This window comes from Odontesthes bonariensis, chromosome 14 (assembly GCF_027942865.1).
Source record: "Odontesthes bonariensis isolate fOdoBon6 chromosome 14, fOdoBon6.hap1, whole genome shotgun sequence".
Lineage (NCBI taxonomy): Eukaryota > Metazoa > Chordata > Actinopteri > Atheriniformes > Atherinopsidae > Odontesthes > Odontesthes bonariensis.
Window position 1 is genome coordinate 5,599,367 of NC_134519.1, and position 14,790 is coordinate 5,614,156.

At 45.3% G+C, this 14,790-nt stretch overlaps 1 protein-coding gene across 1 annotated transcript in view; it reads right to left on the minus strand.

Moving 5' to 3' along the window:
- The window catches only part of myo10 (myosin X), a 193,702-nt gene extending 186,125 nt beyond the window's left edge, over positions 1 to 7,577 (minus strand). Inside the window, exon 1 of the mRNA XM_075482688.1 lies at positions 7,121 to 7,577. Within this exon, the coding sequence (XP_075338803.1) occupies positions 7,121 to 7,141 (21 nt within the window). The 5' untranslated portion in view covers positions 7,142 to 7,577. The remainder of the gene's footprint in view (positions 1 to 7,120) is intronic.
- Between the last annotated feature and the right edge of the window lie 7,213 nt (positions 7,578 to 14,790).

Genomic DNA, 14,790 nt, shown 5'->3' on the forward strand with positions numbered 1-14,790 from the left:
GCAGTTATTTCACACACTCGCTAATTCAGGCTGGGACTGCGAAGCTGTTCTGTTTCTGAGGCAGCTGAGGCTTTAAACACCTCAGACACAGTCACACATGTTGATAAAGTGCCTCCTTTTGGATTATATCCTTCAGAAAAAACTATGTTTGCATGAGATTAAATTAAAAAATCACAGTTTTACACATGCAAACAGGCTAGTTCAATTGAAAGCATGGGAAAATCGATTAAACATGATAAGATAAGATGGATAGATAGATAGATAGATAGATAGATAGATAGATAGATAGATAGATAGATAGATAGATAGATAGATAGATAGATAATCTCAGCCTTTTCTCCCTGTTTCCCTTCCTTAAGAACGGCTTCTTGACAGCCACCCTTCCATGGAGCCCAAGGCTGTGTTCCAAACCGCATACTTCTCCTACTACTCATACTAACTTTTTGAGTTAGTAAGTGAGTTTTAGTAAGAAGTTCCCGGATGCATATTAGATTTTCTGAAATGTTGGGTATGCATCATGAGGTTACTACTCATACTCAAACTACCCAAGATGCAACGTAACGTGACGTCGCCGATCGTCATTTTCTGTCAAAACGGCAGTTTCAAGCTAGCTACAACGAGGGTAGGTTCACTTCCTGTTTTCAAAACAAAAGCACCAATTGTATCGTAATGGCTTTCCCTATGATAAAAGGCAACGGGTATTTTATTTTGTGAAAATAACCAGAAGTGCGTTAGCTCACTGCGGCTAGCTTTAGTAGCGCCGAATTCGTGGGAACAAAATTGTAAATAGCCGGTATTTTGTCAGGTTTTCAACACGTTGGGGATCTAAACGACTACTTTCTCGCCTGAAAATGTTTCAAATGTTGCTAAAGTTTACAGAGTTTAGAGCTTAAGAGAAATCAGCTTCAGGCCGGCTGATTTCGGCTCGGGCAGGAGTGAAATGCATTGTGGGTAAACCCTCTGCATACTGTCTGATCGATGAGTATGCAGAATGCAGTATGGAAGTATGTAGTATGTAGTATGTAGTATGCAGTATGTAGTATGCAGTATGTAGTATGCAGTATGTAGTATTCAGTATGCAGTATGCAGTATGCAGTATGTAGTATGCAGTATGCAGTATGTAGTATTCAGTATGCAGTATGCAGTATGTAGTATGCAGTATGCAGTATGTAGTATTCAGTATGCAGTATGCAGTATGCAGTATGCAGTATGCAATATGTAGTATGCAGTATGCAGTATGTAGTATGTAGTATGCAGTATGTAGTATGCAGTATGCAGTATGTAGTATGTAGTATTCAGTATGCAGTATGCAGTATGTAGTATGCAGTATGCAGTATGTAGTATGTAGTATGCAGTATGTAGTATGCAGTATGCAGTATTCAGTGTGCAGTATGCAGTATGCAACATGTAGTATGCAGTATGCAGTATGTAGTATTCAGTATGCAGTATGCAGTATGCAATATGTAGTATGCAGTATGCAGTATGTAGTATGTAGTATGCAGTATGCAGTATGCAGTATGCAGTATGCAACATGTAGTATGCAGTATGCAGTATGTAGTATGCAATATGTAGTATGCAGTATGCAGTATGTAGTATTCAGTATGCAGTATGCAGTATGCAGTATGCAATATGCAATATGTAGTATGCAGTATGCAGTATGTAGTATTCAGTATGCAGTATGCAGTATGCAATATGTAGTATGCAGTATGCAGTATGTAGTATTCAGTATGCAGTATGCAGTATGCAGTATGCAATATGTAGTATGCAGTATGCAGTATGTAGTATGCAGTATGCAGTATGTAGTATGCAGTATGCAGTATGTAGTATGCAGTATGTAGTATTCAGTATTCAGTATGCAGTATGCAACATGTAGTATGCAGTATGTAGTATGTAGTATGCAGTATGTAGTATGTAGTATGTAGTATGCGGTTTGGAACACAGCCTAAATTCGTGCTTTTTGCCCACTGAAGGCCTGGTGGCCGTTCTCCACTGTCGGAGGGTGCCTCCCCCCCCAAACAGCCGCAGCACAAACGTAAAACCCTCCAGCTTCATTCCCAGCTCACATTCCTCTCAGTTTCGGCCGCGGACGCCGCTTTACTTCCTCGTCAAACGTCCTTTTCCTTAAAGACTGGGCTCTTTGTTTCAGCTGCGATCAGCTGGCAGATAGAAAGGCCGACAGGCCGGCCGACATTTGAGACTATTGTGCGCCTGCCTGCCTGCTTCTGGCTCTGAGAAATACTCCTCCTTTCTCAGGCTGCAGCCCCACGTGCACTGTGCACGTCGTCGTGAGAAAACACTCTGGACCCACAGAGTGTTTGCTCTGCTCAGCCTGAGCACCTATGAGCTCAGAGTCTGACCACCTTTGGCCTCTCAGTCCACTGAAAACCCCGCTGGGTTTGTAAAAAAGGCAACGAGCAACCAATCAGAGCTCAGGGAAGCCTTCAACCAGGAAGGCAGGGCTGTTAATAACTGCCGCTCTGCCCCACGACCCGAAGAGAAAACCGGTTTTAAAATCATCAGCTGTGGTGAGAAGCAAAGCCAAATGTGCCCAGGAGTGACTCAGGTGTCGTTACACTGCTGACGTCTTCAGAGAAAGGTGTGGATGGAGACTCCAAATCAAATGAATCACAGCCCGGGGAAGGTTTACAGGTTGGAATTATCAAGCCCAACCCATCCCACCGTCTCATTATGGTTTCCTTTGAAGGATAAACCCACACAGTGTGACACTGCCTGCATGCTGCTCAGTCCCAGGAACTCAGATCCCTCACAGAGCCGTAAGGAGTCCAGCAGAAGACAGTCACATCCAGTCCTGACGTACACAGTTCTGAGCCTGAAGCACCCGTGTTACATATATTACCCAGCAACAGGACAAACAGCCACAGCCAGTTATGGGAACATGTGCAAACATAAATATAAAAACAGCATTTAGGTAAAAGTAGTGGGCAGAACGGTAGGTTGACATCTGTGATGTGTTCAGAGAATATAAACTCAGCTGAGCTCTGAGATCCAAAGACTCAGGTCAGCTGGTCCAGTCCAGAGTCCAGACTAAACATGGAGAAGCAGCATTTAGCTGTTATGCTGCAAACAAGTGGAACAAACTGCCAGTGGAGATTAAACTTTCACCAAATGTAGACATTTTTAAATCCAGGTTAAAGACATTTCTGTTCTCATGTGTCTATGCATGAAATCTGCACGATATCTTTGAACTCATCTGGATTGTTGCTTGTTTTTAAATTCATTTAAATTACTTTATTTGTTTCTCTTTATGTTCTTTTATGTATTTTAATGCTTCTTCCACTCCCTGCTGCAATGCTTTTATTTTATGTGAAGTATGTATTTTTTTTGTTTTGTACATCAAATGTGCTATACAAATAAATTTGATTTGATTTGATCATCATTTAAAACGGCTTCTTTGCTAAGTTGCCTGTTCTGTGTGGACACAACACTGGTTCATCCCTTGAGTTAGGAGCCTTTTTCCTGCCTGAATGATTCATAGGTCAGAGTTAAGTGGCTTAATGAAGAAATAATGGTCTGAAAATGAGTGTAAAAGCAGAAAATGTTCGAAAGAAAAACTTTGAAAGAGCTTCAGAAAGCTGGAGAACTGTTGCTCAGGACCACTTTAAAAGATTATGCTGAAGTCTGGCTGCTTAGAAGGAAAATGTAAGGAGATGAAGACCGGATCAGGTCAGAAGTCCACATACATGCTTCTTTTCAACCTCATATTTTCAGTTTGTAACACTTTCTTTCCCAGTTTTGGAAGAATTTGTGGAAAATGAGGCAAAAGTTTCTGGTTGTAGCTAAAAAAAAGCTTCACAGAGTCAAAAAAAAAGCAGAGTTAGGAGCCTTTTTCCTGCCTGAATGGTTCACAGGTCAGAGTTAAGTGGCTTAATAAATAAATAATAGACTGAAAATGGGTGAAAAAGCAGAAAATGTCCAAAGAAAAACTTTGAAAGAGCTTCAGAAAGCTGGAGAACTGTTGCTCAGGACACTTTAAAATACTACAAGAGAGTCTGGCTGTTTGGAAGGAAAGGAAGTGCTGTGTGTCTCATGCTGGCATAACTTGATTTGATAGTTATAAGGTTCCCCGGCTGATGATTATAGCTTTTACTCTCTGTGCTAATAGCTCAGTCACACTCACAATTACACAGTTTATCATTCAGTCTTTGAAACACGTCGATCCCGAGGTGTCGTTTTCAGATGTTTCCAATCATAAAACATAAAGACGAGCAGAAATCAGTGAGAGATCGCAGCATTTTGTCTGGAAAATGACTCCTCTGATCATTTACAGTCGTTTAAAATGAACAAAAGATCCTCCAAATAACCTTAAGAGAGGCGAACTCCAGCCTGACTGAACATGTGTGCAGACAGAGCACAGAAATATCATGCAGGCATCCAACAAGTCTGCCGGCCGGCCGGTCCACAACTCCCTTTGAGACGCAGGTTCAGACTTCTACTAATAAGAGAGCTTTTCCTTTTATTCTGGGAAGAAACAAGAAAAGAGGTTCGGAAATACCAGAGACCCACTGGGACCCAGTCTGCACCCACTGGGACCCGGTCTACACCCACTGGGACCCAGTCTACACCCACTGGGACCCGGTCTGCACCCACTGGGACCCGGTCTACACCCACTGGGACCCGGTCTGCACCCACTGGGACCCGGTCTGCACCCACTGGGACCCGGTCTACACCCACTGGGATCCAGTCTGCACCCACTGGGACCCGGTCTACACCCACTGGGATCCAGTCTACACCCACTGGGACCCGGTCTGCACCCACTGGGACCCGGTCTACACCCACTGGGATCCAGTCTACACCCACTGGGACCCGGTCTACACCCACTGGGACCCGGTCTACACCCACTGGGACCCAGTCTACACCCACTGGGACCCGGTCTGCACCCACTGGGACCCGGTCTACACCCACTGGGATCCAGTCTACACCCACTGGGACCCGGTCTGCACCCACTGGGACCCGGTCAACACCCACTGGGACCCGGTCTACACCCACTGGGACCCGGTCTACACCACGGGGACCCGGTCTACACCCACTGGGACCCGGTCTACACCCACTGGGACCCGGTCAACACCCACTGGGACCCGGTCTACACCCACTGGGACCCGGTCTACACCACGGGGACCCGGTCTACACCCACTGGGACCCGGTTTACACCCACTGGGACCCAGTCTGCACCCACTGGGATCCAGTCTACACCCACTGGGACCCGGTCTGCACCCACTGGGACCCGGTCAACACCCACTGGGACCCGGTCTACACCCACTGGGACCCGGTCTACACCACGGGGACCCGGTCTGCACCCACTGGGACCCGGTCAACACCCACTGGGACCCGGTCTACACCCACGGGGACCCGGTCTACACCACGGGGACCCGGTCTACACCCACTGGGACCCGGTCTACACCCACTGGGACCCGGTCTACACCACGGGGACCCGGTCTACACCCACTGGGACCCGGTTTACACCCACTGGGACCCAGTCTGCACCCACTGGGACCCGGTCTACACCCACTGGGACCCGGTCTACACCCACTGGGACCCGGTCTACACCCACTGGGACCCGGTCTACACCACGGGGACCCGGTCTACACCCACTGGGACCCGGTTTACACCCACTGGGACCCAGTCTGCACCCACTGGGACCCAGTCTACACCCACTGGGATCCAGTCTACACCCACTGGGACCCGGTCTTCACCCACTGGGACCCGGTCTACACCACTGGGACCCGGTCTACACCCACTGGGACCCAGTCTACACCCACTGGGACCCAGTCTGCACCCACTGGGACCCGGTCTACACCCACTGGGATCCAGTCTACACCCACTGGGATCCAGTCTACACCCACTGGGACCCGGTCTGCACCCACTGGGACCCGGTCTACACCCACTGGGATCCAGTCTACACCCACTGGGACCCGGTCTGCACCCACTGGGACCCGGTCAACACCCACTGGGACCCGGTCTACACCCACTGGGACCTGGTCTACACCACGGGGACCCGGTCTACACCCACTGGGACCCGGTTTACACCCACTGGGACCCAGTCTGCACCCACTGGGACCCAGTCTGCACCCACTGGGACCCAGTCTACACCCACTGGGACCCGGTCTACACCCACTGGGACCCGGTCTACACCACGGGGACCCGGTCTACACCACGGGGACCCGGTCTACACCACGGGGACCCGGTCTACACTACACCCACTGGGACCCGGTTTACACCCACTGGGACCCAGTCTGCACCCACTGGGACCCAGTCTACACCCACTGGGACCCAGTCTACACCCACGGGGACCCGGTCTACACCCACTGGGACCCGGTCTACACCCACTGGGACCCGGTCTACACCACTGGGACCCGGTCTACACCCACTGGGACCCAGTCTGCACCCACTGGGACCCGGTCTGCACCCACTGGGACCCGGTCTACACCCACTGGGATCCAGTCTACACCCACTGGGACCCGGTCTGCACCCACTGGGACCCGGTCAACACCCACTGGGACCCGGTCTACACCCACTGGGACCCGGTCTACACCCACTGGGACCCGGTCTGCACCCACTGGGACCCGGTCTACACCCACTGGGACCCAGTCTACACCCACTGGGACCCACTGGGACCCGGTCTACACCCACTGGGACCCACTGGGACCCGGTCTACACCCACTGGGACCCACTGGGACCCACTGGGACCCGGTCTACACCCACTGCCCAGAAGAAAATTCCCTGAGACGCTTCATGTTGGAGTGGCCCAGCTCTGGCACCACCAGGCTCTGTTTGGAGTGAATTCAGGGGGAACATAAAGCACTTTATTGCACCCTTTGGTCAATATAAGGAACGTGTGGCCTTGGAGAGTAATTACACCTTCCTAATGGGGCTCATTCCCATTTAATTAGCCTGTTCTAATAGCTTAAAATAACCTATGGTGAGAATAGTTCATTTATAGCGCGTTTATCTGCACTTTTCAGACAGTATATCCTCCAAAGAGCTTTGCAGAGTTGCACGTTTAAGGATGAATTTGGGTTTTAAAGTTTCCCAAAATCCTTTATAATGTTTCCAAACATCTGTTGCGTGAGTAAAACTGTTTGCAGATTGGAAGTTTTCTTACCTCCGTGAAGAAGTTGTCCATCGCCCCCTCGTTATTTTAATCCCAGAGGATTTACTGTATGGAAACCGCGCGTCTGGTGGATCCAACGCATGTGTTGTTAGTGCGCTTCCAGGCAGAAACGGAGCCGCCAACAGGCTGCAGCGGCCGGGCAGCTTCAGTGCATCACCGGCCTCCTGCTGCAGCACGGAGGACCGGACCGACAGGGACAGGGGAAACTACTCTTTGTTTCCCGGGTTACTCATCCAGATGGGACACCTACAGTCCTCTAAACTTTGAGGTGCTGTTCCTCGCGCAGCCAGGACCCCGTCTAAAGTCTCCTCCGCGCGCCTTGGCTGCGTCTGTCGCGTCGGTGCGTCTGGTTTGGTTTGGTCGGTTTGTTTGGTTGGTGGTCAAACGTTGCAGGAGAGGTGAGGAAACCAGTCAAACTTTGGAGACTCTCACCCGGGGAGTCACTCAGACCGGTGGACAATGATTGTGGAGCTCCGCCTCCTCACCCAGCCTCCACCTCCGCCTCCACCTCCTGCTGCTGGTGCCTCACTGACTCCTCCTGCTGTCCACATGTGGACCAGGAGCTGTGCGAGGAGATGGGCATAAAAAACAAGATGTAAAGTGTGATTATGGTTCAGTTTAATGTGTGTGAGCTGTGCCAAATGTCTATTTCTAATAGGGCTGGGCAACGATTAAAATGTTTTTTTTTTTTTTTTTAAACATTTGTTTATTGATTTTTCAGTGACATAACAAAATCAAGAGATGATATTACGAGAGTCAAAACAGTGTCAAGTGTAACAAGTAAAAATAATAATAATAAAAATAATACATAAAATAAAATGAAATCAGATAAGGAATAACTAATAGTAAGAAGAATTAACAAAAAAAAAAAAAAAAAAAAAAAAAAAAAAAATTACATAAATAAATAAATAAAAATGAAAGCGAACAACAAATACACAGAACAAAACAAAAACACAAATAGGTCACCCACTGCTAAATACAAGTCTAATAATATGTTCAATTAAGCAGAGATAAATAATAATAAAAAAAAAACATTCCCAGCATGCTACAAAATCACACAAGAAAAACTCACAACTAGTAGACAATCAGGGTGGCTACTCAGGAATAGCCGTAAAAGTCAATCCCTCAACATGTACGAAAAATGGACCCCAAGTTTTATCAAACTTTGCAAGAGAACCACGTATGGAGTACCTAACCTTCTCCAACTTCACAAACTGAAGGATGTCCCTGATCCAAGAGGAGTGAGAAGGCGGTGCAGAGGACTTCCATCTCAATAAAATCAAACGTCTAGCCAATAAGGAAACAAAGGCTACAAAGTCTGCTTTACATTTAGGAAGCTGCAAAGTAGGAGGTAAGACCCCAAACAAAGCAGTACATGCTGTTGGATCAAATTGAACCTTTGTACAAACAGAAATAGAGTTGAATATCTGTGTCCAAAAATTAAGTAGTGAAGGACAAGACCAAAACATATGGACATGGGTAGCTGGAGCCTGATGACATCTTATGCATGTGGGATCGACATCATTAAAGATTTTGGAAAGCCTTACTCGAGTAAAATGGGTACGATGTAGAATTTTGCACTGGGTCAGACCATGTCTAGCACAAATAGATGAGGAGTGAACGCGACGCAAAATGGCATCCCACAGTTCCTCTGAGATCTCCTCCCCCAGATCCTCCTCCCATTGGGTTTTAATTTTGTGCTGCGGGGTTAGCTGCAAAGAATAGATACGATTGTATAAACGTGAAATAGCACCCTTGATGGTAGGGAATGGGGTTAAAAAGGAGTCAACCAGAGAGGCTCCAGGGAGATTTGGGAAATCGGGGCTAAGATTGCGGATGAAACTACGAACTTGAAGATATCTAAAAAAATGCTGTCTAGGCAACCGGAATTTCTCTGAGAGCTGCTGGAAGGATGCAAATGTACCGGCAATATATAAGTCCCTAAATGCCTTGATGCCATAGTCAGACCACAAAGAAAAAGCCCCATCAATCAAGGAAGGATGAAAAGCCGGGTTAGCTGATAAAGGTGCCAGGAAAGAGAAGGTCTGTAGACCAAAGTAGCGTCGAAATTGCTTCCAAATCTTCAAAGTGGATTTAACTAAGATATTATTGCAAAAAGGGGAGAGAGAAAAACTAAGAGGAGCGTGGATGAGCGCAGTCAGCGAAGCAGGTTTAGCAGAAAACATCTCCATACTCAACCATGTAGGAGGAACTGGCGCCCCCTCCAGAGAAATCCAAAGCTGAATTAGCCTAAGGATGGAAGCCCAGTAGTAAAACCTCAAGTTAGGAAGGGCCAAGCCCCCCAGGAGCTTAGGTCTCTGCAACAGCTCCCTTCGCAAACGAGGGACCCTCCTGTTCCATATAAACTCAGTGATTAATTTGTCTAATTTCTGAAAAAAAGATTGAGGGAGAAAGACAGGTACACACTGAAAGAGATAAGACAATTTGGGGAGGATGTTCATCTTGACCGAATTAACCCTGGCCACAAGGGAAAGAGGCAACAGTGACCACCGTTGAAAGTCCTTCTGTATCTGATCTAACAAAGGAGCAAAATTATATTTAAACAAATCTTCAAATCGGTCTCTAATCTGGATACCAAGGTACTTAAAGCCAAATGGAACAATTTTGAAGGGGAAACCCTGAGCAGCTTCCCGCGCACCCTGATTTAAAGGAAACAGCTCACTCTTGTCCAAATTTAGTTTATAGCCTGAAATCTGACCAAATGAACTAAGGATATCAAGAGCAACCGGAACTGAGACAGGAAGATTGGACACATATAGTAATAAATCATCAGCATAGAGGGAGACCTTCTGTTCAAGACCATATCTTGTTATACCAGTGATGCGTGGCTCTGAACGAAGCGCAATAGCCAGAGGTTCAATAGCAACAGCAAACAGAAGAGGACTCAGAGGACAACCCTGACGAGTGGAGCGGTACAATGGGAAATAATCTGAATGTGTGTCATTAGTTCTGACTGAAGCCATAGGGGATGAATAGAGCAATTTAATCCAAGAAATGAACTCTTGGCCAAAACCAGATTTCTCCAAAGCGTAAAAAAGGTAACTCCACTCCACTCGGTCAAAAGCCTTCTCGGCATCTAATGAAATTATGGCTTCTGGCCCCATTGACGTAGACGGATTATAAACAACATTAAGAAGTCGCCTGAGATTAAAGAACCCATGTCTGTTCTGGACAAAACCTGTCTGATCAGGAGAGATTATCAGAGGCAAAACTGATTCCAGTCGCAGAGCTAATAATTTGGACAGAAGTTTTACATCCACAGATAGAAGACTAATTGGACGGTAGCTTGAGCAAGACAGAGGGTCCTTATTTTTTTTTAAGAGTAATGATATGGAGGCCTGATTTAGAGTCTGAGGTAAATTAGACAGAGTAAGAGATTCATTAAACATTTCAATCAAAACTGGTGCTAATTTGTCAAAAAAGGTCTTGTAAAACTCGGTCGGAAAACCGTCCGGGCCTGGACATTTCCCAGACTGCATGGAAAATGTAGCCCGTTTAAGGTCATCTATGGTGATTGGGCCCTCCAACTGCTCAGCAGTATCAGCATCTACCCTAACCAACTCCAGTGAGTCAAAAAAACTATCCAGGGCTGACAGATCAGACTCAACCTCAGAAGTATATAAAGAGGAGTAAAACTGTTTGAACTGATCATTAATTTTTTTGGATCGGTTGTGATGCCAGAAGGGGTATGTATTTGTGGAATCTGCTGAGAGGAACGATTAAAATGTTTAATCGAATTAATCGCGTGATTTCCCAGATTAATCGCGATTAATCGCATTTTTACGCAGAATCCAAAAGTAGTGTATAGCTTTTAGCATTTAGTTTTATTTTAAATGTGCTGCCATATGAATGAAAGTGCCATAACATTTGTTGTGCAAACACACTTTTAACATGATTTCTCTGATTTACTATGATTTCAGGCTGATTTGATCACACATGATCAAACTAAACTTACCTCAACTCACCAAAACTGTAATGTCCCTTTAACTAACTTATTAACATTTAACATTTGTTGCGCAAACACACTTTTAACATCAGCATTTTAACTATTTTGAAGTTGTGTATTTATAACTTCATGGAATGCAGGTGAAGCATCATGTTTTCATGCCTTTAAGTTCAAAGCTCTGGGCAGATTTTTTACTTGTACAACACTAAAACAACACTGTTGCATGCCATGCAGTTGTCAACAGCTGGTATAAAAGGATTTATCTGACACTATGTTCACATTTAAGGCCAAAATGATTCATGATGTCACTCAGATTTGACATATAGTGAATCTTACTTTGAGTTAAATGTTTTTTTGCTGGCTAAAATTGACATAAATAAGTGATAAATGATGGTAAGGCATGTGTTAGAGATGTTAATGACAACTTTTAACAGTTTTAATTTGGGCTGGCCAACGATTAAAATGTTTAATCGTTACATACAGAATCATCGTTACAGATTATACACGGACCTATTTTAACACCAATATTAATTTTTTTGGTTAAACAGAAAAATGAAATATTGAGTCGTTTTTTCGTTTTTCTGTTTGCCAGATGAATGGAATAATTGAATAAACGGATGATACACGGACCCAAAGGACACAAGAAGTGGGCTGAAAATCAGTGGCAGCAGGTCTGATGGAGGGATGAATCCTCCCCAGAGCCCGGAGCTCAACATTACTGAAGCAGTGTGGGATCATGTTGGCAGAGAACGCAACAAAAGGCAGCCCACATCCAAAGAAGAGCTTTGGGATGTCCTTCAAGAAGCCTGGAGAACTATTCCTGAAGACTCCTTAAAGAAAGGACAGGAAGCTTGTCTCAGAAAATGTGAAATAGCTGAAATATTCTGCTGTATTTACAGCCAATAAGAACATTTACACAGTCGAGAAGTCTGATTTTTCCTCTTCTTCTGCATCAAACTGCAGCGAGTTGGAGCTCAGCAGCAGTCTGTATGATCAGATAATGAGTTATAAATGAGTTATATGGTTAATTATTAACATTCCAGCCATTTAGAACAGGAATTCCAACATCTTTCTGTGCGTACGGGTTTCCACTTGGATCACCGAGCACACCACGTGACCTTTGGCCCCTGCGAGCTCAGGCCCTGAGGCCCCGCCATCTGAAATGTAGCGCTCGCTGCCTTTGACTGGCATGAGGTCACTAAATGTGGCTGCTGCCCTCTGACCCGCAGACGCCCCTTCAGTGTGGACTTCAAAGACATTTACACTTTACAAATTTCCCTATTTATTACCGAAGCACTGAAACTGCTTTTTGCTGAAGGTTACATGAAGAAAGTTTAGCTTTTTGACTTTTTTTAAAGTTGTGTTTTTATAACTTCATGGAATGCAGGTGAAGCATCGTGTTTTTATGCCTTTAAGTTCGATGCTCTGGGCTGATTTTCTACGGTTATATCAGTCAACAGCTGCTATAAAAGGATTTATCTGATACTATGATCACATTTAAGGCCAAAATGATTCATGATGTCACTCACATTTGACATATAGTGAATCTTACTGTCTAAAATTGACATAAATAAGTGATAAATGATGGTAAGGCATGTGTTAGAGATGTTAATGACAACTTTTAACAGTTTTAATTAGGGCTGGGCAACGATTCAAATGTTTAATCTAATTAATCACATGATTTCCCTGATTAATCACGATTAATCGCATTTGTACGCAGAATCCAAAAATGAATCCAAAAGTAGCGTATAGCTTTTAGCATTTAGCTTTATTTTAAATGTGCTGCCATATGAATGAAAGTGCCATAACATTTGTTGTGCAAACACACTTTTAACATCAGCATCCTTCTGTAGTTTTTATGTAGAAGCCTCGCTCCACTGTCTGTTTCCTTGAATGACTTGCTGCTATCAGTTGTGTGTTTTGCCTTTAAGTGATATTTTAGACTGGAACTACTACGCTGAGAAGACAATTCAACTTGGCAGTGTTTACAGATGACTTTGGTTCTGTCGACTCCGCCGTGTGAGCAACAGACTTTTACAAAATAAAAGCCTGTGAGCAACAGACTTCTACAAAATAAAAGCCTGTGAGCAACAGACTTCTACAAAATAAAAGCCTGTGAGCAACAGACTTCTACAAAATAAAAGCCTGTGAGCAACAGACTTCTACAAAATAAAAGCCAAAAAAAAAACCCGGTTCGAGTCCCACATCGGACGGCCCTGTGCTGCATGTCGTTCCCCCTCTCTCTGCCCCCTACTTCCGGTCTACTGTCACTTCACTTACTTTTTTTTTTAAAAAAACCTGCATTAATGCGCAATAAAATATTTATCGGCGTTAAATAATTACAGCGTTAACGCGATAATAACGAGTTAACTCGCCCAGCCCGAGTTTTAATGCAAAAATGCATAAAAAATCAGCATCAAACCCTGTATTTACCATCCCAACAAACAAAGAAACAGCGCTTATCATTGCCTCCAAGCTTTCTGCATGTCTGTGCTGGGATGGTGGAGGGTGAGTAAGAAGGAATCCATTTTATTTTGGGTGTGAACTGGGCTGCTTGTGTTCAAATTAAATGTTATATGTTGAAAAATATGTGAAAAAAATCCGACTTTTCGTGTCGAAGCGTCCCATCCAAACGCAGGTTTTTCTGAAGGCTGCCTACTGTTTTCCTTATAATCACTTTTTGATCAATCTCCACCCCAGCAGCCGCTCCACAGGGCCGGACAAACCAAGGAGGACCACCACCTCAACAAACAGAACTTGTTAACGTGTCTCAGGAACCTCTTTCTGGGTCGTCTGACTCCGCCCAGGCAGCTCAGAGGTGTAACCTGGCTGGTTGGTGTCACCTCGGCCACGCTTGACCTGTAATTAGTGCCCTCGGATAAAGGTCAGGCGGTACCTTCTCATTGTGGCAACAGTCTTTAAGTCCCCGAGGACTCGGGGTCAAGCTGCATTTAGTGGGAGCAGGGAGCTCCGCCCACCGTTTCAAACTCACATTAACCTGATTGCTGCTCCGCCTCCGGTCTCGACCTTTCGGGCGTTGACTTGTAAGTCAAAGACTGATTCCCCTCTTCAGCATTTCTTAACAACTGAGCTGCTTGGTCAAGAAGACACGTTTTAGCCTGTTCTCTACTTATAACGCGTGCTTGACCTGTCATTATTCTGGGTTTTGCACATTCAAGGGCATTTGTTCAGCATTTAGCTACATCCACAGGCCGACTCCACAGGTTTCTGGAGGAAACACACCTGTCGAGCGGACTGAGGAGGCAGCGTCCAGATGCAGGGAAACTCTGTTTCAGCTCCACGCTGACATCAGCCATCAGTCTAATCTAAAAAAACACACTGCAGGAAGAGGTTTTACAGCTATACTTGTATGATGTTGCTTTCTTATTTTTCATGTGTTCAGGTTACTAATTTGGCTGAGATCAGTCTGCAAAGCTGCCATTGGTCAGCCTGATAATAAGGAGCGAGCTAACGGGTGGAGTCAGTGAACAGAATGTGTCCATGTGTGCCATCTGTTCACACTCAGGCCTCATAATAGTCACATCGTTGCAGTGATTTCACTGTATTTGAGTTGTTTTTGGTTAAAAAACCTGGCGCACAGTGCTGAGCTGCAGCTCAAATTAATATTCAGGTTCCCAGCTCTCTGCTGACATATAGCACGAGAGCAGTGGGCAGAGGTGGATAATTCATGCAG